The sequence below is a fragment of the Lepidochelys olivacea genome, assembly GCF_965140295.1.
Source record: "Lepidochelys olivacea isolate rLepOli2 genome assembly, chromosome: 4".
Taxonomy (NCBI): Eukaryota; Metazoa; Chordata; order Testudines; family Cheloniidae; genus Lepidochelys; species Lepidochelys olivacea.
Window position 1 is genome coordinate 78,744,946 of NC_140414.1, and position 24,980 is coordinate 78,769,925.

Sequence of the window (24,980 nt, forward strand, 5' to 3'; positions counted from 1 at the left end):
GAAATTGGAGCTGGATACTCTAGTTTTATTTCAAATTACTCACACAAACCTACATTAAAAACATTATTAAGCTTGCAAAATCATGCACTCAGAAGTTAGGACATGCCAGTATTAAGATTGCCTGGTCTTGAGGGAGCGTCCACCATTGCTCTGTGGGGATGGTGTATGCACAATCCTGTCAGTATAGGAGCTGAGAGAGGCTTAAGTATGCTTAGTGAGGATGGATTCTTCAGAGATTAAATCAGCTCAAATCTAAGTAATATCTGCTGAGCATGTGCAAACTGCAATTTTTTTCCACAAAGGCTTATAATTTGGCCAAATATAGGTGGATTTTCATGGTGACCGCACCAGGCACATCTCTGACACAATTACTACAATCCCAGTGAAATTTCAAGTCCCTGCTCCCAAGCATTGGGGTGCTAGAGTTCTTAGAGAAAGTTGCCAGAATTTTTTTAATATGGGCAAAACAACGTATTTTTCCCTTACCTCGTTCTCTGAAATGACTGAACCACGTTGGCTGAAAATTTCCAAAAAAAAAAAAAAAAATTTGAAAGAGAAATATACCCAGCATGTAAAATTCCAACACAAACTGTTAGTTTGTGGAAGTCATTAACAATTGAACACAAAAACTTATAATGTCAGTGTCAGGTATAGTGTCAGGCAAACTTAACAATAGGTGGTGCTAACAGTCCTGCATATAAAACTACGCTGCAGAATGTATCCAAGACTGAAACAACAGGACTTTGACATTTCATATCCTTAAGAAAGCTGTGTACACACTGCATTAATTAAAGCAGTAATTTTACTGCTTGAAACTTTTACTCTTGTGATTGTCAGTGAGGTAACAAAGTTCTCCTATTAAAACAACATATTTGATAGAATAACCTAAAATCCATATGTGGCTTCCTTTTGGTAGAGAGAGTTCACTGTGCTAAGTTAATTCAAACCAAATACAATGTAAAATGAGTATTTGTATTAGAAACTTAAATCAAGAAATATTCTCTTAGGGTATACTATGAATAAATAATACTTTAGAAACTCCCTGTCTGTCCTATTTACTAATTTTTATCTTATGTTAGAGCCCTTAGGCCAGAGATGTTCATTCTGTTGATCAGATTATATGCCAAGATAATAAACCGGGATAATTAACTATTTTGGCCCTAGGAAAGGATGAGTACTCAACATATTGTTCTTCTCTTTGCCATTTTATTATATAACAAATAGAAAGTGTGGTTACAAATGTGATGGCTTTGTTAGGATTTTATTTATGCTAGTTTTTTATCTCTCTCCTTCTCCCCACTATTTACCTATATATGACTTTTCCAGTTATAGGAGAAAAAATTGAGTAGTTTGATGACTGTTAAAGTATTTGCTTGAATGTTTGTGATATAACGTGGTGAATTAGGTTAATCTTCTCTTACATAATAATAGATCCAAGGCTTGTGTGTCTGAGATGCACGGTGCACAGCATCAAATACCTCAGTCTGCTGCTTAAGTGCTGCACTTCTTAAAATCTGACTTTGGTCAGCAAGTTATCATTTGAAAGTTACAAATTGAGTTAGGCTATTTTGCTGGCAAAAAAATATTCATTGTGATATAACTTAAAATAAGACTTTCCATCAAAGCAAATTGTGTGTGTATTATTAGTTGAAGGTAAAGCAGCAAAATTATCATAGAATTGTTCTCAATAATCTTTAAACCAGGAAGATCCATGTTTAATTATGTTGCTCCTTTGAATTTATTGTTGCTCTTCCTCCCAGTTCTTCAAGGGTTTCTCCCCTCCCTTTCCTACCTTTAATTACATTATAGCCCTTACAGGGCATATCCTCTGACTATATACAACTATATATTTTCAGTGAAGGGGTACTGTCATCATGGATAATTTCTTTTAAAAAAAACAACAACACTTTCTGCTGATTTAAATTTCTTTTCAGTAATCTGAAATAAAAAACAAGATTCTCCTTTCTTATTCTTTTGGTCACCTAAATGTAACATAACATTGTTTAATTTTTTTCAAGATCAGTTTTTATAAATGAACAATCAACCCATTTTGGTCTTGTTTACCTTAATTAAAAATTGCACTTCAGAAATGTCACAGTAGTTTATCATGTGCCAAACATAACTTATTTGTGTACAAAAATTAAGAAAATACTTTCTTCAATATATTTTTGCAGCACTGTGTATAATTCCACTTTTACAGTAAAATATACTTTGACAAATTATGAAAAATAGTATGGAATAAAGTATTGTTTCTAACTTGATATGGGTTTAGCAATAGGGTGAAGTTCTCCTTTTCCCTGCTTCCTAACGTTTTAGGAACTGATAAGAGCAAGACAGTCAACCATTTTGATGGTTGACTCAAAAGCGGAAGAGGGCAAAGATTTCTTTTCTTTTTTTTTCTTTTTTTTTCTTTCTTTTTTTTTTTTTTAACCTATAGTTTTTGAAGGGCAGGAGGTTCTCATTATTCCTAGACTATTAAAGGTAGGAAAGAACTTGTCTTGGTAGGAAGATAGGAGTATGGAAGAATCCATCCTTCCGATAGCAATCTGGTGAAAAATAGCCCTTTATTAGGTCAGAGTCATAATGATGTGAAACTATCACGTCAACATCCAATGCGAATGCCAGATTTTGTGAGGAAGCCGCTGCTAACCAGAGAGGGACAATATTTAAGCTGAGCGCATAGAGTGAATTTAATAAGTTCTAAACAAGCAGTTCTCAACCGGAGGTCCGCAGCTCCCTGGGGATCCGTGAACTCTTTCAAGGGGGCCGCGGGGCTCAAACCCAGACCCCAAGCCCTAGTGCCCCTCGTGGGGCTCAAGTCGGGACTCCCAGGAGGCACAGAGCTGAAGCTCCGATCCCTGCCGGTGTAGTGATACAAACAACTCCCTGGCAGCACTTCCTACCTAGGTTGTACTGAGCTGGCTCACCGGTACTGAGCAGGCTCAGCAGGTAAATGCTATTGGTGGGGAAATGTGCCGCCTGCTGTTTTGCCGTTACACCGGGCACTGCGGGGTAGCTGCTGCTCTGACTGGTGCCATGGAGCAGGCAGCTGCAGCATTCCCTCCTCTCCTCTTGGTGCCCCGGGTTGAAACTGCTCCTCAGCTCCTGAGTCCCAGCCCCCTTTGCTCCCGCAGAGGCAGCCAGTAAGAGCCACCCATGTGGGGAGACCCGGCTTTGTGGCTGACAGACGCCTCCGGGAACAGGGACCGCAGGGAAGCCTTCACAGCACACAGCCCCTAGTACCTCCTCTCCATGCACCCTGAATTATGCCCTCCCTGCACCCTGATCTGCCCCTGCCTGCACACAGCCCCAGCTGCCACCCTGTGTGCACACAGCCCCAGCTACCACCTCCCATAAGCTGTTTTCAAACTTCTTAAGCTAAGCCCCCCATCTTTGAGTTATAATTTTTGGTTGTGGCCACCACCTTCACCAAGACAGACAGGCAGGTGGCCTGCTGAGGTGAGCACTCCCTCCCTGCACCTGTGGCCCCTCCCTGCCCCAAATAGAAGTCAGATTACACCTATGCCCAAGGCCCCTGCCCCGAGCCCTCTTTCCTTTTCTCTCCCCCAGCTGGGCTCTGGAGTTTTTATAGCACATCAAGGGGGGGCCTCAGAGAGGAAAAGGTTGAGAGCCCCTGTTCTAAACAACTGTTAATTTTTCAGTCAGCCCCACTCTATAACCAAGGAGATTCCACAGAAGGACTCAGTGCCAAAGCTTACTTTATTCATGAAGGTGGTGATTTGCTTAATTGCATTGTACTAATTACACATATGATACTGTTTAATTAAATAAGCTTTTAGTAATTACAGTTGATATCTGTGTCCTTGGAAACCAAGCATTAAGGACTTTCATTCATTATACATGAAGCCTAGGGAACAATCAATTTTTGTAATATGGCGCACTATAATAATTCCATGAATTACCAAAAGAAGTTTTATTATGCAAATAGTATAATAAAACAGTGTTTTACTGAGACTGAAGTTTATGAGAATCAAGTGAATTATAGCTGTCAAACTTGAAGAAGAAGGCTATACTCTTGACCGCATGTCCTCATAAGCTGCTTTGTTGGCAAGACTCCAAAAGGGGAAAATATAGCTATTTAAAAAAATAATTAGCAATGTATTGGCGGATCAGACCTCCAGTGTCTTGTGTGTAGCAGGAAAATGTGTAAGCATTTTTCTGTACCAGTCCAGCTCTACCAGTGCCACTAACAGTAGAAGAGTGTACACAGAGCCAGTGTGCTTTAACACTATGCGCTGCTGCCATTATAAATTTTCCCATTGTAGATGCACTCCAAATGTGGGTTATTCCCCTACTGGGGAAAAGAGATGTTGGCACAGACATAGGTATCTGTAAGTGAATGTATTTGTATGTGTACTCAGTCTGAAACGGAGAGACTGAGCTGTAAACAGAACGTTAGATTTGAAAAATCAAATGTATATAGTACAGCACTTTCAGAGCTCTGTATTCAAGTTCTCCACTAGACCTTGCAGCTTTTTTCCATCTGCTGTATGCAAGACTTCCCAGTCCTCACCTGTCCACTCTCATCATGTGCTTTTTTTTTTTTTCCTAAATGCTTTTGGGCAAATGGAGTGTTGCTCACCCATGTCAGATGTTAAGTAGCACAAAAAAGAAACCCAGTACATTCATTGACCCTATATGCTCAGTATCATTTTCTCAGCAGGCTTGTCACAGGGGAAAATACCATGTTAGAACACAAGTTAGCAATATGATGTTAAACACTAGTTAGCATTTGGTATACACAAGAACTGTCATGATTAACAAATCAGCATCAAATAAAATGTATTAATATAGCCTCTTAACCTTAGGCGATAAAGATAAATGAATGTTAACACTAAGATTAACCTTCTCCAAAAGTCAGTTACACTTTTAAAATCATCCCATTGCAAAACAATGTATAATAATAAAATAACCATGATTAAAAATACATTATTTCATATCGGTCATAAGGAGCCTCCTTTTCACATAATTTTTTTCTGATTTTTCCAGACAACCAGGCAAATAGGGTGGGAGGTTGTTTTACCCAAACTTTTGCTTTTTGGGGGGGTCAAAACCTTTTCTAAACTAACTACAAAATCTTTAGGAATACAGATAGAAGAGCAATGTAAAGCAGAAAAATTCCAGCATGGAGTCCATGATGTAAGTGCTGTGATAAAAGGTGAAAATGTAATGTGCAGAGTAGAATGAGAGAAATCAAAGCTTAGTGTGAAAAAGCAGCATTTTTACCAAGTGCAACAGAATACGAAATATGAAACTTGTGTGGCAAAACAACAGATATTTATTGGGACCATAGTCTGAAAAATATCTTATGTTAAGGGCCATCATCCATTTTTTTTTGTTCCAAAATTACCACCATTCCGTGTCCCCTTATTTTAATTGTTGAAAATTATGTACATCAGAAATAAAGAATCTTAAAACTGGTGCTATAGAAAGAGTTATTTACATGAAAAAGAATGAATTCTGCATTGTTTTAACTTTCCTGCATTCACTTTTTTGTTTTGTTTTGTTAATCCCAAATTTGGGATGTTTGCACAAATTGTATTCCACATCTGGGCACTGGCAGATTAAGAAATGTGATTGAGATATCTGTGCTTCCATGCACTTTAATAAATGTAGCCACCACTCTGAAAAAGTTTGTTCTTTGGAGACTGAAGGGCGATGGTAGGGCTTTAAGTAGGGGAAGCTGGGATGTGGTGAGGAGCGTTAGCCATTGGAGCACAGGCTCCAGTTGCTAGTTTGACTAAATAGCCTGGGGGATGCTATCTCCTATTAAATCATGGAAAAAATGGTAAACCAAACTGACTGAAATGATCGGTTTGGGGACTGTTTGTTCAGCTTCTCTCCAGATCATCTTTCTGTTTTATAAAATATATTTACATAACTATCATTTACATGTGGATTGCCTATAAACTGGATAGAATATTTTCCATATGTAAATTGGAATGCCTAATTTACTTGGTCACATCTAGTTAACAACAAAATTGATACGTCATAATAGCAATCCTCAAAACCACTTCTGGATTATTTTAGGTCCATGTGGTATATCCGGTAAGAGGGTGGGCTGTTAAGACTTCAGAGTATTAAATGGCTGTTGGTTATTTGCAAAAGGTCATGGACCTTTTCCTTTCTTTTGAGATGACTACAGTAATTCATGCAATGTTTTCTGACTTGCAGAAAGTCTTGCAGTTACAAATTTAGGATTTTATTGCTGTCAACAGAATATCTGAAAATGCTGTTTGGGGATTTTAGTTGGATGTTTTGTGAATGGTAGTTCACCTCTTAAAAATAAATGCCGTTTTGTTTTAACTATTCTTCCTAACAAAACTTGATAACTAAAAATACGTCATGGGCAGGCTTGAATTCAAAATTTGACTATGATACTAGTGTGCTGGTCAGTGAAAGGCTGTTGGGGGAGGTAATGAGCAGACATGACTGCAAAAGATGATTGTGAATGAAGAAATGTGCTTTTAAAAAAAGACTTTATTGCAGCTACTGTACCAGTAGCATACCACTTTTGAGCAAAGGATCAGAAAAGTGAGCAGTACAAAATGGCTACCACTAGGTGGCATGATGAATCACAAATCTTTTGAAATTGGAATTCAGCTTAAAAATGCAATTTATTTATGAAGGGTTCAATACTGGTTTGATCTTTTCTTTATATAATTTTAGAAGTAAATTAGTTACTTTTAATGTCTAAATGACATTTGGAATATGTTTCAGTAATGTAAATGCTAAGTTTTTACGGCCTACATTTTCAAAACTGACAGGTTTCAGAGTAGCAGCCGTGTTAGTCTGGATTCGCAAAAAGAAAATGAGTATTTGTGGCACCTTAGCGACTAACAAATTTATTTGAGCATAAGCAGTCTCTAAGGTGCCACAAGTACTCCTTTTCTATTTTCAAAACTGTTAGTTAATTTTTGGTTCTCCACTGAGCCTGAATTTTTTAGCCATTACAACTCCCACAGAAGTCAATGTAAGTGCTTAATACCTCTGAAAATCGGGCCCTGTACATTTAAAGTTGGGTATCCTAAATGAGTGGACACTTTTTTTTTCGAAAATATAGGTCGAAATGACTACAGTATAGATAAATAGATAAGGTTATGGTCGAAATATAAAACATAATTTCTTAAGCAAGAGAGACCATGATACTAGATTTCTTAAGAATTAAAAAACTAAAATATAGATGAAAACTTTACTCTTAAGATATCCAGTATTAAATAGCCCATTATAATTGTTTCTCTCCCTCTTAGGTTTGGGGGGAACTCTAACTTGACCACAATACCTATTCCGTATCTTTCTGCTTTTGGTATTCAAGAGTTGTAAAAATGGAAAAGACCCATGAGGCTATCTAATTTGTCTCTTTGTCGCTTCAGGGTTGTTCCCTACACTACATTTTTTTTCCCTACTGCTTTGTGAGTTATAGTTTCTGAGCAATGATTTGAGCACTAACTCAAATGATATGTTCTAATCCTCAGATTGTTGCAGGGGTTCCATGAATGTTACATATTGTGGAACTCTATAGTGATTATTTTTAGCCGCTGTCATCAGAAGGGACAATAGCTAATGTGGTGGGAATGCATTTCTGAATACTGACTTTATTATTTTTATGAATTGATAGTGGTATTAAGTTGCCATATTGATAGCACTGCATTCACAGGACAGACATTGTACTTCATTGGGAATACACATTTTTCCATGTTGCCAAGGTAATGCCTGTTTTCTGGAGGGGAAATGCATGCATACACTGAACAGAGTGAGAAATTAACTCTATTTCCACAAAAAGAAAAGGAGGACTTGTGGCACCTTAGAGACTAACAAATTTATTTGAGCATAAGCTTTTGTGAGCTATAGCTCACTTCATCAGATGCATTGAGCTGTAGCTCACGAAAGCTTATGCTCAAATAAATTTGTTAGTCTCTAAGGTGCCACAAGTCCTCCTTTTCTTTTTGCGGATACAGACTAACACGCTGCTACTCTGAAATCTATTTCCACAGTAATTCAGTTTTTGTGTCTGTTAAGGATGGTCACTCAGCAGTACCCATTGTTGTCTGATGTGAAGACCTGCTGCCAGAAACTGAGATCATCAATTCATTTCAGATAGATCAGGCACCATAGTGAAAGATTCTACTTGTTCTGCTTTTAGACAAAATGTTCGGGGTAGACTAGTGAAGAAAACCTAGAGAGAAACTGACTAGCCGCATGTTAGTTTCACTGTGATGTCAGTGGGATAAAATGTTTCTTCTCCTTCATAAAACAGGTATGATCAATCCCCTTTCATCTTGTCCCTTCCCCTCCCCCGCCCCAAAAGGATTTCCTTTCCTGTGGGGAGAGGTGGGATATCTGTAATTTCATGACAAATTTAAATTGCTACTGGTGTGCCTGATCTTCCTGTATCTGTCTCAGTGTTAACTTCATACTTGGAGTCTGAAAGGTGCTGTATAAAAACAAATTCTAATCTATTCTTTTTTTAGTCTGGCCAGTCATGATTTTTAAGTTCAGTGTGAAATTATGTAAAATCAGTTTAAACTATAGGCAAAACTTACTCTGTGCTGTTACTTGGAATTAATTTGTACCTGGTATTTATTTAGTCTACCACTGGATGTCACCACTGTTCCACATAAATGCAGCCAGGAAAAGGATTTATTTAGTGTTGGGAGAGAAAGGAGGAGGGAGAATCCATTTGGCACTTAACTATTGGAAATCGTTTAATTTAACGCTTCTCAGATACTGGCAATTCATAGCATACGTTTGAAGCCATTAGACGCACACATTGTTTCAAACTCCAATTGGCAAATGCAGAATTGTGAGAGTAGACTGAATGTATCGATTATTGTAGACTCTGAGTGCCATTCACAGGCTTGTTGGTGATGAGTCACCACACTGACTATCCAAGAAATTAGATCAGGAAATGGCTAGGAGTAAGATCTTACTAGGCGTATAGATGTTGTAGTATTACAGCTTACAAATAGCACATTTATCCAGAAATGACTTTCAACCTACAAGTGCAAAAAGAAAAGGAGTACTTGTGGCACCTTAGAGACTAACCAATTTATTTAAGCATAAGCTTTCATGAGCTACAGCTCACTTCATCGGATGCATACTGTGGAAACTGCAGAAGACATTATATACACAGAGACCATGAAACAGTACCTCCTCCCACCCCACTCTCCTGCTGGTAATAGCTTATCTAAAGTGATCACTCTCCTTACAATGTGTATGATAATCAAGTTGGGCCATTTCCAGCACAAATCCAGGTTTTCTCACCCTCCGCCCTTCCCCACACAAACTCACTTTCCTGCTGGTAATAGCCCATCCAAAGTGACCACTCTCTTTACAATGTGTATGATAATCAAGGTGGGCCATTTCCAGCACAAATCCAGGTTTTCTCACATTAACATTCATAAACCAGTCGGAGAACACTTCAATCTCTCTGGTCACGCAATTACAGACATGAAGGTCGCTATCTTAAAACAAAAAAACTTCAAATCCAGACTCCAGCGAGAAACTGCTGAATTGGAATTCATTTGCAAATTGGATACTATTAATTTAGGCTTAAATAGAGACTGGGAGTGGCTAAGTCATTATGCAAGGTAGCCTATTTCCCCTTGTTTTTTCCTACCCTCCCCGCCACCCTCCCCCCCCCCCCGACGTTCTGGTTAAACTTGGATTTATGCTGGAAATGGCCCACCTTGATTATCATACACATTGTAAGGAGAGTGGTCAGTTTGGATGGGCTATTACCAGCAGGAGAGTGAGTTTGTGTGTGTATGGGGGTGGGGGGTGAGAAAACCTGGATTTGTGCTGGAAATGGCCCACCTTGATTTTCATACACATTGTAAAGAGAGTGGTCACTTTGGATAAGCTATTACCAGCAGGAGAGTGAGTTTGTGTGTGTGGTTTTTGGAAAGGGGACGGGGGGTGTGTGTGTGTGAGAGAACCTGGATTTGTGCTGGAAATGGCCCACCTTGATTATTATACACATTGTAAGGGGAGTGATCACTTTAGATAAGCTATTACCAGCAGGAGAGTGGGGTGGGAGGAGGTATTGTTTCATGGTCTCTGTGTATATAATGTCTTCTGCAGTTTCCACAGTATGCATCCGATGAAGTGAGCTGTAGCTCATGAAAGCTTATGCTCAAATAAATTGGTTAGTCTTTAAGGTGCCACAAGTCCTCCTTTTCTTTTTGCGAATACAGACTAACACAGCTGTTACTCTGAAACCTACAAGTGTAATGTCTACTAACTGTTAGATCTGCAGAGATTAGGTTGGATTTGTAGAATAAAAAAAAAGTCTAGACATTCGTTGGTTTTATGTCAATACGATAGGTCTGTTAAATATACTAGAGCACAAAATGCTGTTAAATTGCTCACAGACGTTTCATGATGGTCTGCTTTTGTAACCAGATTTTTAAGAATTTTTTTTAAGCTATTACAGGAATAGAACATGATTTATTGTTAGATTTTTTTTCCTTTTGAAAATTGTACCATCAGGAAGGAAGAAACAAGCAGAACATTTGTTTTTTAGCTTTAAAATAAGGCTGTCACTCCCATTTTTCGGGTGAGTTATGTGGCTTTTTTGGGAACAGGATGCAATCTCTAAACTGTATTAATTATCAATGTCTTTCCTTATTTGAAGAACACAATAACAGTGCTTAAACTTTGAAAAGACAAAAGTTGGCAGTACAATCTAGATCAGATACCACCTTCTCTCATAAGGCAAACATACAGATATTTTCTGTGTCCTTTAAATTGAATTTTTGAATGGATTTCAGCTACCATTCTGTCTTGGAACATGATACATTAGAGTGCATGATAACAGTGTGGTAGAAATATTTCCAAATAAGCATAACTAAAACTCCAAACTTGATCCAGATAAATGCATATTTAAAACAGAATACAGTTGGAATATGTAACCTGCCTTGAGTAGATATGTAGTGGAAAAACTTTCCTCCAATAAATAACTTAAAAGGGACACAGTAGCTAAGCATGTAGCCTGCACACAGTATAGTACATATAATGCCAACAACTCGCATCATAGTGGAGGGATACCAGAAAAGGTTTCTGCTCCAAATTGGAGTTATTCTTATTTGAAATCAGTCAAAAAATTTTGTGACACAGACTTTGGGTGAAAAACCAGTGGTCTGAATGTACGATTAATTGAAAGTCTGTCCACAGATACTTGCATGTCCTTAGCTGATAGTCAGAAGTGATTGTCTTTTATTCTTTCTATCTCCAGCTATAAAAATATCAAGATACAAAATATACAGTCTCTAATCCATATTCTTAAAGAGCTCTTCTGATTTCAGAAGTGGTATTTCAAGCTCATTTGAGAGAGTAGAGGCTTCATTAGGGACAATCTTAATAGATTTTGCAGTCAAATTAAAAACTGATTTCTAGAATGTGAGACTAGTATGTGTCCACCAGATTTCAACTTTACTTTGGTGATATACAGAATAGCACTGAATCACATCTCCTTACAATAGCAAAACTCTTCCCTCCTTTTGTACAAATGCCTATAGGCATCCACAATGGTCCAACTATTTCCATGTCTGCTTGTCTTCTGAATTTTGTTTTTGAAACATCCAGTGGCATGACGAATGTAGTTGTTCAGTTTATCAATCAGATGCAGGATTCTTTACAGATAACCTCTGGTACAGTATACAGGGAAATATAAAAATGAGGAATAAGGTGTGAGCTTACTCTGTCTTTCTTTGTTTTTCTAGAACACCAAGTTAGACAATGCTGGAAAACAAGGTCAGAATCTCTCCTGTTCAGTAGACATTCTTGTAGCTAACAGCTGAGTTAATTTTCAACATGGCAATAGATTAACAGTAGGTTCCTCCAATTTTCTGTAGTAGGACTGGTGGTATTGATTACCATCAGGTAGATTGTGAAAGCTCCTTCATGGGAGGTTTTCAAAAGGAGGCTGGATAGCCATCTGTCTTGGATGGCTTAGACCCAACAAATGCTGCATCTTGGCAGAGGGGTAGACCAGGTGACACTTGTGGTCCCTTCTAACCCTATGATTCTCTGGGAAAGGATACCTGGAAAAGGAGTGCCAGAGCCAGGCTGTGGGTGGCCTGTGTGTACTGGTCAATTACCAAGTTGCAGTCAGGAGACAAATAGTGGGGTTGGAATTGAGCCGGCAGTCAGGGTCAGGTACCAAGTTGCAGGTGGGAGACAAGTAGCACAGTCAGGTTTGAGCCAGGTCAGGATGCCAGAGAGTCAAGCTCAGGCACCAGGTTACAAACAGCGGGCAAGTAGCAGTCAGGGACAAACCAGGATCGGAAGCCAGAGTCTAGGGTCCACAACACGGCAAGGTCTAGAGTGGAAGCAAGCAGGTGTTCTATGTCGTCGCTCACACAGCTCACCTGATTTATATACCAGCATGAGCCAATCAGTAGACTGGTGTGGGGGTGTCACCACTCAGGCACTGCTGGACAGTTCTTTCTGCAGTGTCTAGCTTCATACAGTCCCGCAGCGGAAACTCAGCCTACTCTTCCAGTAGTGATGCGGTCATGCGGAAGCATCAGCCCAGAACCTCCATGGTTCCATATTCCAATCCTGCAGGTTCTTACAGGGAGTGAGCAGTAAGGTGATAAAATTTGTAGCTGACCCAACTTGCCTAGGCTGGTCACAAGTAAGGAGACTAAGCAAATTCAGGGGGATCTAATGCAATTAGGTAAATGGGCAGTACAGTGGCAAATGAAATTCACTGCTGAGAAATGTCACGTAATATGTATTGGAAGGAATATTTTGAACTACTTAAATACATTGCTGGTTTCTAATGACTTGTCAACACAATGATTTTGTGCATAGCAAGCCAGGGTGTGACTCGATAGCACACTGACTGGCTGTGTGGATCCTGTTACCGTGCACTAAAAGTTCTGTCGTGCACTTTGATGTACTGCATCACCCTATATCTCATATGATCTAGTAGAAGTAGAAGGGTTTTAGAGACCTGAACAGTCTGAAAGGATTGGAAGTGTTTAGTTTGGTGAGGGGACATACGGCATAAAAAATAATAAAGGGCAAAGTTGTGGTAAATCCTGTTTTCCTTTTTTAACCATAGATATTCTATGATTCTATGATTCTATGATTCTATAAGTCAAAGGGGATATTCAATTATGTTAAAAGGTAGCACATTTCAAACTGATAAAAGAAAATACTTTTATGCAGCATCCCACATCTGGAATTCATTGCCCCAAGATGTTAGAGCCCAAAAACTTAGTAGTATTTTTAAAATATTTAAATCTTTTATATGGATAATGAGAACATCCACCATTACATTAGGTTGGATATAAACCCACATTGCTTCATTAGAAATTTTCTCTGAAGAGGGTATTCCAAAGTTGTCCACTAGGGGGTTCCTTGCAGTTTACTTTGCACTGTTGTGTGACCTATGTCAGAAGTATGGACTACCAGATGGATATACTGTTGTCATATGATGTGCCACCTCCTGTGGTCCTAGCCGCTGAATTTCTGTTAATGTGTGAGGGAATGGCAACCATTTAAAGGTTACTCAGCTCAGAATTTTGAATATTACTTTTTTATTATGGTGACTCCTGGTAGCAACATCATAGATAGTTTACGTTCTAAAGTGGCCACCAGTTCTTGGGGGTTTTCTCCCTAAACGTAGGTGGTCTATCAGTGTGAAATTTCATACTGTTCATTTTTATGCTCTTTGAATTTTCTGTGCAGTTCTTGTTTGGTCTCTTATTTGATAAAATTTTTAATAGGAAGCCTTTGAAGTTGGACTGTGGCTGAAATTTGTCATTGGCAGTCTGAGCTTCATTGTTGATTTATCTGTTTTAAAAAATTTCATATCTACACAGAATTTGGCAGAAAGATGTATCCTCAGTAGATCGGGTACAATGCTTTATTTTTGTTTTGGCCATGGGGGAAATGGATGTCAAGGCACTTTTAGCCTTCATTCATTATAGCTGAAAGTTTATGCACCAGTGATTGCCAATTAATAAAAACTTTTCTTTTGTAAAGATAAAATCTTCTCCATAAGCAGCTATGCTTTTCTGTCAGATTTTATATAGAGCAGAAAGTTTTATATGCAGCAGTGGCAAATGAGCATATGTGTGCAGCTTTTGCACATCTGTCACTTAATAACTGTGTGATTAAAAATGTGTTTAGATATGAAAGGACTGATAAACCAGGGTTTTGGGACACAGTGGGAAACAGTCCACCTAATGTTTATAATAGTAATTTACAAGATTTTGCAGGTTTTTTTAACCTAAATATGTGACACAAATGGAAACATTTTACAAACTATTATTTTTACTTGTAAGAATGTGGTTTACAGGAACATTACAAACTGGTTGCTGCTTTTTATAAATTAGTAATATAAATGTATTATGCAGAAGGTCAGAAACCATAATGGTCTCTCCTGACCTTAAAATCCTATGAATCTATGAAATAGTAACGCTATATTTTGTTTTTGATATCCTGCTTATCTGTAACTAGAAGCAGAGACTTTAAGTAAAACTTCATTCACACACACTATTAAGAGATACACGGGCAAATCTACAATAACAAAATAAAATCTTTTGCAGGTGCAAGTATTGGCATTATGATGAGAACCTGCTCACCTCCAGTGTTGTCATTGTCTTCCATAATGAAGGATGGTCCACACTCATGAGGACAGTTCACAGTGTAATAAAAAGGACACCAAGGAAATACTTGGCAGAAATTGTGATGATTGATGATTTCAGTAACAAAGGTAATGCATAGGCTATTAACAATGAATCTGTAGAAAAGAGGGGGAGGGAATATTAAAATAATTTTAATAATTAGCTTATTGGATTTATTATTCTGTTATATGGATTGTGTGTAACTGTACAAGAAAAACAAGATGGTATTTATACAGTCATTTTCATCTTTCAGTAAAACACAAGCTACATCTCAATGGATAGTAATGAAAAGGAAAACATTGGTCTATATGCATACATTTCTGTTCTATGCATAGAATTTGTGGCAGGTTTTCCCAAGAGTTTGGTTAGCACATTAGTATGGAGGTCTGGGTTAATTAGCACATTCTGTCATTGGGAATTTTAAGAAGGATAATCTGGTTAGAGATAAATTGAAACAGCTCACAGCACTATGCTCTATCTGTAACTGTCAAACCAGTGAGCATGAAGTACTTATCTACTTGTATTTTCACTGCTTCTCTTCTTTTAATCGAGGAGTGCTAAATTTGACATAAGAAGTGTCTTTCATCTTACCCTCACAGGGAAATCCTATCTTAATTCTGACTATAGTCGAAATTTGACTATTACTATTCAGTAAACCATATTAATTTTTTCATTGTCTTAATGTTTTTTGGAGCCACCCATGATTCTTTGAAACACAGTACTGCATTTACCATTGCTTATATTTCATTGAAAGAAAAACTATTTTACCCACACATTTTTACATGAAATTTTCTTTATTTCGTGGTGGCATATGGGCTCCAGCTGCATGTCATCAAAGCTTCCAGACGTTTGTAGTCTTTCCTGCCCACGCTCGTCATCCCTGTTCTTCCTTTCCTCAGATGTGAACCAAGATGGGAATGTATATGCTGTGTATACATATGTATGATTTTAAATATATAATATGCATTATAAAATACATGCTCTCTTGCTCGCTCTCACTCTCTCAGAATGTTTTCCTAGTATTGAAATCTTCAGGTCTAATGCTCATTGGCAATGTAAAGTGAAGCTGATTTGAGAAGAGAATAGCAAGAGGTGGCATGTTAATGTACATGTAAATAAGATAATCAATGATATAGAGAGGGTCAGTTCGATGTCTATTTTCTTTGATCAGTTTTCAATTTAAAACACTTTGTTTTATACTATGCATAATTAATCTGAAAGACACACTGCCACAAGATGTTGTTGAGGCAAAATTCCTAGTAAGAGTCAGAAAAAGATTAGACATTTGTGTGAATAAAAAATATTTGCTTCTACAGCAAGGATAATTTTTGGTTATGGCACTGGACTTGGATTCAGGAGTATCGGGTTTTGTTACGGGCTCTACCTTTTCCTTTCTGACTTCAGGCGAATTGTTAATCTCTTTGTGCCTCAATTCCTCATCTGAAAATGGAGATAACAATACTTCACTACCTCACAGGGTTATTATGCAGCTAAATCCAGAAATACTGGGGAGGGAGGGACAGCTTTCACATGCTACAGTGATGAGGGGCAAAATAAGTATTAAGACAGAAAAATTAGATAAAATAAACATTTATAAGGTGCATAAACCTGAGATTAGAAAGAAATTTCCTCTATAGGCAAGTTGTTGTATACATGATTATTATGGGATCTTTGCATGTTCTTCTGAAGCATCTTGTACTGGTAGCTGTGAGAGTCAACATTACCTTTGGTCTGCTTTTGGTATGGCAGTTCCTATGCAGAGCTAGTATTGCCAAATCTTGACGCAACGGCATTTCTATGCTGTCTGTCCCTTGGATTGGTATATAGCAAGGACAAGGCCTGTCTGATCATAGGTGAGTATGAGCTACTCTTGGAGTCTGGGATCTGCTGTCCCATATACTCCTTTTTCTCTTTGAATAGTTGAATTTGGAGATATGGGGGGCATCTGGCTATGTGGGGACCCAGTGCTGACGTGGTTCTCCTTTTGTATTGTTAAACAGTCTGGCACACAGTATACTTGTCTTCTGCCTGTCCCCATCTCACAGGAGAATATTGGTAAAGAATGAATCCTAGAAATTAATTTTAAGGATGAAATGATTGTATTAAAAGCAGGTTAGACTTTTTGCATGTAAAGCATTATTAAAATGATAAATAAACATTAATTTTCACAACATCCCTATGAGGTAGGAAAATATTAGGAGCAGAATAGTACTGGACCCAGGACTGACCCCCCCCCCCCCCCGTGGGACTCCACTAGATATGCCTTCCCAGTTTAACAGCGAATAATTGATAACTATTGTTGGAGTATAATCTTTCAACCAGTTGTGCATCCACTTTATAGTAATTTCATCTGGACCACATTTCCCTAGCTTGCTTACAAGAATGCTGTGAAGGCCTGTGTCAGAAGCCTTACTAAAATCAGAATGTTTCACAAGTACTCCTTCCCTGCATCCATTAGACCAGTAGTGCTGTCAAAGAATGGTCCACTATATTCCTGTTGACTCTTAATGGAATCACACCATCTGAGAAGCTGGTTTAGACTTTTATATAATATGTAAATGTTTCTCTAAAGGATATGTTTTTTTTAATAATTTAGTCAGCAGCCATATATTAGACTTTTCAGCTGGTATCACAGCTATCTTTATGTGCAATTCATGGACTTGCTGAGCCAGTTAAATAAAAGCTAACATCACTGTAAAATTAGGTGGCCTGTTTAGTAAAAGTTTGTTGGTATTTAATCTGAATTCATAGTACTGTTCATATTGTGTGAATATGACTGACTATCCACTTTATATAGGTGACTTTCATGGACTGTCTGGCATAACAGACCTAGTACTACAAGATAGAATAGTATATGTCAGGGGTGGCCAAACTGGTTCACAGGGTCGCATAGCGCCCCCACCCCCACGCCATCTGCCAGCCTGGTGGGGGTGGGAGGGAATCTTGACACTCTGCCTTGCAGCAGGGTGGTGGGGTAGGGGCTTCTGCCCAGCGGAGAGAGGGGTCTCAGGGCTTCAGTCCTGTGGGGCATGCCTGCTGGGGCTCAGGGTTTCAGCAGGAACAGGACTGAAGCCCCAAGTCCCATAAAGTTCTTCCCGTATGGCTGACGCCTTGAGCCCCAGCAGGCGGTGCCCCAGCTCTCGAGCTTCTGAAGATTATTGTATGCAGCTTGGAGGGTCAGAAAGTTAGGCCACCCCTGGTATATGTGTATTTAAGATTATAAGGAAAAATTAGTATTTTATTACCTGAGAAACAGCATGACTATGTAATTAGCATTGTCATATAAAATATATAGACTCTTAATTATAGTCTTTTATTCTTACACATATAATATGTATCCTAGTGGATAGTGTGCTGGATTGGAACTCAGAAGACCTATGTTCTATTCCCATTTCTGCCACTGGTCTGCTGGTTGATCTTGAGCAAGTCACTTGTCTCTCTGTGCCCCATTTTCCCTATCTGTAAAAAGGAGGTGGCAATATTATTTCTTTTGTGAAGCACTTTGAGGTCTACAGTTGAAAAGCATTATATAGAACTAGGTGGCATCATATTTCCTAACTCTCTTCAGTGTGTTTAAGCATGCAACTTTAACATAGTGAGGGGTTTTTTTTTATGGCATTTGCTATGTCTTTTAGGGGTGGGAGGAAACCAACCAACCAAAACATAATCTTACACCATTTGACTAGAAACTAGCAGAGGGCCATATTCCAAGCATCTTATGAAGCCAGTCTCTGTGAACCTTAGGAGCTGGGGATCTCCTGCTTTCAGGCTGGCAGATTGGGGCTTCTCACAAGAATGGAGCTATTACACATCATGTAAGCTTCTGAAGCCAGGGCTTCTGAGAGGCCCTGGTCCCAGCATAGGAACATTTTGTAAAGTGTGCTTATAAATCTGTCAGATATATGTACAACTCTACCATTCTTAGCTGCATGCTTCACACATGCTATCATTGTTAGTGATTTACTGCATGTGCATACAGTAGTACAGTTTTCACAGGCTCAGTTAAATCAAAATTAATTTTGTTTTGCGTTGAACTGAAAACAATAGCTAAAGATATTAATATTTGAATTTCCTCTTTTTCCCTATCTGGAACTGGTTAAATGCAGCTACCAGACAATGTTGCCTGAAAAGCCTGAGTCTCAGCTCAGGTGCTTTGTGCTATATTAACTGCATTGCCCTCTTAGTAGTGAAGAATGGAGCTCTGATTCCCCACATGAGAGAACATTGAGTTGCTTGAGATTAAGGTGATGTTCTTGCTGTTGGCAGTGTTCCTAAATCCCAGATTCAGAATTATAAAAGGTCATGAATGGCACCTATTAGCGTATATTTTTTATTCATTAATAATGTTCTTTTCTAGTTATGAGAAAGAAACAGCATTTTTTATGCATCTTTAATAATTTTCAAAACAATTCTTTATTTATAATAATCAATTGGAAGTAATTTACTTATTGAATGGCACTCTTCTCTCTCCCCCTGCACTCTCTCCTGTGCACAATAGTTTTTGGTTGTAGAGAATTTCCAGAGTGGGTTTTCTTTGTTAACTTGTTTTGTCAGACGCACAGGAGAATAGCAATGACAGGAATTCAATGCCAAGTTAGTAAAATCATCACAATTCTGATATCTTCAATGGAAAAGTGTGCATTAATAGGATGTTAAAATCCAAAAACTAAAGAATGCAAAAATTTCAAAAGCAGCGTCAACTTGGCCACATCGTGTGCATATATAGACTATTTCCTTCCCATTGTTTCTCATAGGTATAGCTTTAATATATTTTCTTATTTTGCCAAATGTCAGACATAGAGAGGGTACAGCTGATTGCTGCAGGTACCTTACTTTTTATATTTCCTGAATCCCTCTGTTTTAACTGTACACTTTAATGGTGCATTAACATTGTGTTTTGCATTTAGGCCTCGACTCAGAAAAATGTTATGACTTCCATTGAAGTCACTGGGACCACTTGTGCTTAAAGTTAGGCTAATGCTTAAATACCTTGCTGAACCAAGGTCTTAATGTCCTTCGTAAACAAAAGGGACCAGATCCTCAGCTGGTATAAATTGGCACAGCTCCATTTGAATCCAAAGGAGTTACGCTGATTTACATCAGCTAAGGGCTCCTAATCTCAGCTTTTCACTAGTTCTCAAGTTGTCATAGGTTTTGTCTACACTGACCATTTTTTAAAAAAATCTTGTTTTATTGCCACTGCTGCAGCTCCACAGGAGTAGCGGCAAAGGAAGAGCTAGCATAGGCCGGGAACCACTGGTTTTACCAATGTATTGGCTAACCCTGCTCAGAGCACATATAGATGAAACAGTGGTACAAACATCTGTTAATGTTGATGCTTTGTCTATGCTTGTGCCCCTTTTGATGGCACCAGTGGATCTGCATCACTGGTAGCATCACCATGGGAGAGTTTACAACAATGGTTGGTGTAGGTAGGACCTATGATAACTTGGGAATTAAAGAAACGCTGACATCAGTAATCAATCAAGGAAGTAAAATCTGAACAGTTGAGAGGCAAAAGAATATTTAATCAGGCTGTTGATAATAATTTTTGGTCGGTTGGTTTTTACTAACACTTTTGAGTAGGGAATCTTTGTTAAACATTGAGTTCACTCTGAACCTCCTACATTAAATGACAGAGCTCCGTATTTGGAAACATGTAGGAGGTTCTTCAGCAAAACTGGGAGAAACCAGACTAGCTATTCCTGATATTTCTAAGGTTTTTTTAAAAATAGCAGGAATAAAACCTTAATTTAAAAACAAACAAACCTTTCCTTTGAAACCACCTTTATATGTTTTTTGAAGAAACAAAATGTATCTGCTTGGTGGACAAAATTCAGCACTAGGCCAGTGGCAGATTTTCTAGACATAAAATGTCAGGGCTTTATATTCTGATGTCTTGCATCCCTGTAAGGCTAAACTTTGGAACTGTATAATATTGGAAAGGGGGAAATTCACAGCTTCCCAGTGAGAACAGGCACTTGCTCCTAGGCCTGGAAGGGCCTGAGATAATGGATTTCAAAGTTCTGAAATACTTACCATTGAAAAACATTCCATAATCCATGTTAGAAGTTTTTATAGTTCCCTCTGAGCCCTGCATAGGTGAATTTATAATAACTAAAGCACCTGCCTTTGTAGGCAGAAAGTGTTAGAAATAAATTCAATTTTTAATAATCAGGAATGTTTTACAGAGAGCTAAATCTTCTTGTAATATATGAGGCATATAAGTAATGGTGTGGTATAAAGCTTTTATGGACATTTGTGTGGGATACCTTCATAACTTTCTTGTAGTTATGAATTCACACTAAATTCATTTTGTAAAATGTCTATCCTGCATCTATCATGTATCCTCTATATCAGGGGTGGGCAAACTTTTTGGCCCGAGGGCCACATCTGGGTGGGGAAATTGCATGCAGGGCAGGGGGTTAGGATGCAGGAGGGAGCGTGGGGTATTGGAGGGGGTGCGGTGAGCAGGAAGGTGCCCAGGGCAAGGGGTTGGGACAGAGGAGGGGTGTGAGATGTATGAGGGGGTTCAGGGAAGGAGGTTGGGGTGCGGCAGAGGGCTCAGGGCAGGGGGCTGGGGATCAGGAGGTGTGCAGAGTGCGGCCAGCTCAGGGCAGGGGGTTGAGGTGCACGAGGGATGCGGGGGATTGGGGTGCCAGGTGCAGCAGGGGGCTCAGGGCAGGGGGTTGGGGTGTGGCAGGGGACTCAGGGCAGGGAATTGGGGTGCGGGGTGCAGGAGAGGTTAGGGCTCCGGCCCGGCACCACTTACCTGGAGCGGCTTCAGGGTAGCAGCGGCATGCACCAGGGCTGGCCCCAGCCCCTCGCCACTCCCAGAAGCGGCTGGCACCACGTCCCTGTGGCCCCTGGCGGGAGGGAGGGTAGGGGGAAGGGGTGCGGCAGAGAGCTCTGCGCGCTGCTCTTGCCTGTGAGTACCTCCCCTGAAGCTCCCATTGGCCATGGTGCCAGCTGCTTCCCGGAGCGGCGAGGGGCCGGCAATCCTACGGGCTGGATCCAAAGCCCTGAGGGGCTGGATCCAGCCCGCGGGCCATAGTTTGTCCACCCCTGCTCTATATAATGCATAACACATACATCATATATATATTTATTATATAAATAATTGTCCTTTTTCCTAACTTAGTCCTTAGGTATAAGTGACATGTTTGTAATTCTCAAAGAATTACAGCTACTTTGCAAACGTATGTAAAGGGAGAGAGAAGAGGATAATCAGATTTTGTCCCTACTGACTTCGACAATCAAATTTTTTATGTTGTTTTGCTTTTTAAGGGAGGGTTAAATAGTATTCAGTATTCAGGTGGCTTTGGAAGAAAGCAAGTTTAAAAAAAAATTCCATTTTTGGAGCACAATTCCTGAAATAAATTTTGATACCGTTCGGTTTTTTTAAATCCCATTTTTATTTCAATTATTAATACATAATCTCATTACTTATATTTTGAGGTTGGAATCTTCTTAGTAGTTTTGTCAAAGGTGACATAAAATGTAATAATTTTAAGACTAAAATCTAAGGCTTTTTCTATATATAAACTTGTACTGGTTTAAATAAACTGGTGCAAACTAATGTGTGGACCCTTATTTTGGTTTGAGTGGCTTATTTTGGTGTAGGGTAAACTTGTTCTTAATTGAGTTAAGTTAAATTGAAACATGTCAGTCTTAAATTAAAATAGGAGTCCACACTGGGTTTTGCACTGGCTTAAGGAAATCCGTTTCAATTAGCACCTTTATTTAAATCAATGCAACTTCATGGAGACAAGACATACCTGGCCTGGTGCGTGTTCAGACTTTTCTGAGTTGAATCATTAAGGGCAAGGTTAGGGTTAACCCTTAAGAATGAAACACTTTTTCCATAACCGTGCTGTAGGGATGTGATTTCTACATCAGAATATATTTGTTCCTTAATCTATTGATTTCTTTTCTTTTCTTTTCTTTTTTTAAATATTTTTTGTCAAATTTGTAACCGAGCCCTTTAAGTATGGCCCCTCCTGTCCCTGCTGCCCAGCCTGGCTCCTACCATCCTCCCTGAAACTTTCTCTCTGCCTCAGAGTTTTTCTGCCTACTATCAGTGATTCTCCATCTTTATCATTTTATGTATTACTTTGTGATATGATCATCAGATGATGGACCACAGTGCACACCCCTCAGTCGTCATCCTTCAGCTGCTCTGAGGTATTGCTGTAGCTCTGTTGGTCCCAGAATATGTGAGAGACAATGTAGGTGAGGTAATTTCTTTTATTGGATCAACTTCCTTCAGTGGAAGGTATTCCAGTCTGTTGAGCTTCACAGAACTGTTGAAACAGATTGTTAAGTAAAAGAGGTAACACATGTTGGGGCAGTCACTTGAAATTAAATGGGCAATTGGAGGTTACATTGTTATGCATAAAGGGTTTTCGGTGGACTATTAAGGACAGCAGGCAGTGTGGTATATTGCAAATTGTTGTAACGAGCCATACAACAATGTCCCTGTAATCCATGGCTTTTTGTGTCTAGCTGAATTATGAATTTAAGTTCCCAGTCTTGCTCTTTCAAAATGTTGTGCAGATTTCCCTGGAATCTCTTCATGAAAAGAGCCATCCAAATACCCCGGGAGAACCTGCTTCAATACAGGAAAAAGAAACCCACTGACCACTAAGGTGGTCATTCACATCTTCCCGGAATACTGTAAATTCAGGTACTTCCAGGAACAGCCTGCGCAGTACCGGATTTACCATAGTGCCGGGCCCACGGTACAAAGGGTCCTGGGCCTGCCCGCTCTTCTCTGCCCCCCGCCCATCGGTCTCTCCTGCGGGGGCAGCGGGCAGAAGCTTGGTCCTGCAGGCTCCACCAGCAGCCAAGCTCACCCCTCCCCTGCCTCTTCCCGCAGCGTGCTGCCTTCCCGCCCCTCCCCATCTCCCTCCCTCTCCCTGCTGCCGATCAGGGGGGAGGAGCTGAGCCACAGTTCAATGAATAGAAGATTGTTGGGGGTGGAATAGATCTGGAGAAGGAGAAGAAGTCTGGAGATAAATGTGAGAAGTGAGGGACATATGCTTTTATGTTAAAATATTATGTTTGCTGCTGAAGAAAAAAATCCAGAATACTTAAAGTTGTTGTAGTAGTTAAATAAAACAATGTAAATGTCTGTCTGGTGATGTTCTCCTCCTAATACAGCCTGGCAAGAAAATCCTCCAAATATTAATGATTAACTGGTTGAATTGCAGATAGTTCACCTCCCAATGACTTCATAAATATCTGCTTCAATTATCTTTGGTAAATGAAATAACCAAACAATCATTCATTTTCTGATATAACTGTAAAACTCATCTGAAAAGTTTTCAAAATAAATCACTGTTTAAAAATGTAGAGTATGTACCTTCTAAAAATGAAACCTACATCTATCTGTGAGTTGTGAAGAATATGTATTAAGGTTATAACAACTAACAAGAATGCACTTTATGTAGAAAACCATGATTAAATCGAGTCTTCCTGACTAGTGATTTAAATCATGATTTAAATCAAATTCACCATGCCTGCTGTGCTCTTGCCCCTGGACCCTTCATTCCCCAGGGGGACCCACAAATATGTTTGGTGCCGGGCACACAAAAAGTTAATCCGGCCCTGAGCCTGCGTCCACCCCCACTGGCATGCCCTCATACACATAGTGCATGTGAGGTCACCCCGCATAGAGGGAGCCATTTTTAAAAGCACCCTGCCGCGTCGCTCTCGCCCTGGCACATGTGAGGTCACGTTGCACAGGGGATACTATTTTTAAGTGCTGGAGGGGTGGAGTGGCATCCCCCATCCGATATTGGACCAAACCAGAGATGTCTGGGTTTTGTCTCAGGTCTGGATTGGGGACAAACCTCTCAAAAAGGGGACTGTCCAGTTTAATACCAGATGAGTGGCCTCCCTACTGACTGCACTCTTCTAGTTGTCACCTGTCAGCCCACACTGGAACCCATACAGGGCATCATCAAATAAGTACAACCCATATTTGAATGGGACCATGTCCTGAAAGGAATCTTCTTCTGGCCTTCAAATAACTCCCAGCCTCACCAAGCTCATCATCAGAAGGAAGTTCCCCACAGACCAGGCACCAAACTCCGCCAGAACAGCAGATACAAAACATGCAGCCCTATCTCCATTGCTACAATGATCAATACCTGCCCCCACAACACATCTTTCAAGCTTCATGGGTCTTATACATGCTTATCACAACATGTGCTATACTTCATCCAGTGCACCAAATGTCCCAATAACTACTGTGTGGGTGAAATCAGACAATCGCTATGCTCTCTAATAAACTCTCACAGAAAAATAATAAAA

The 24,980-nt window shown here is 39.5% G+C and overlaps 1 protein-coding gene across 3 annotated transcripts in view; it reads left to right on the plus strand.

Annotated features, from left to right (window-relative positions):
• GALNT7 (polypeptide N-acetylgalactosaminyltransferase 7) overlaps positions 1-24,980 on the plus strand; it is a 111,323-nt gene that overhangs the window by 54,016 nt on the left and 32,327 nt on the right. For all 3 annotated transcript variants that reach the window (XM_084626129.1, XM_084626128.1, XM_084626127.1), the window contains exon 3: positions 14,586-14,752. In XM_084626129.1, the coding sequence (XP_084482255.1) occupies positions 14,586-14,752 (167 nt within the window). The remainder of the gene's footprint in view (positions 1-14,585; positions 14,753-24,980) is intronic.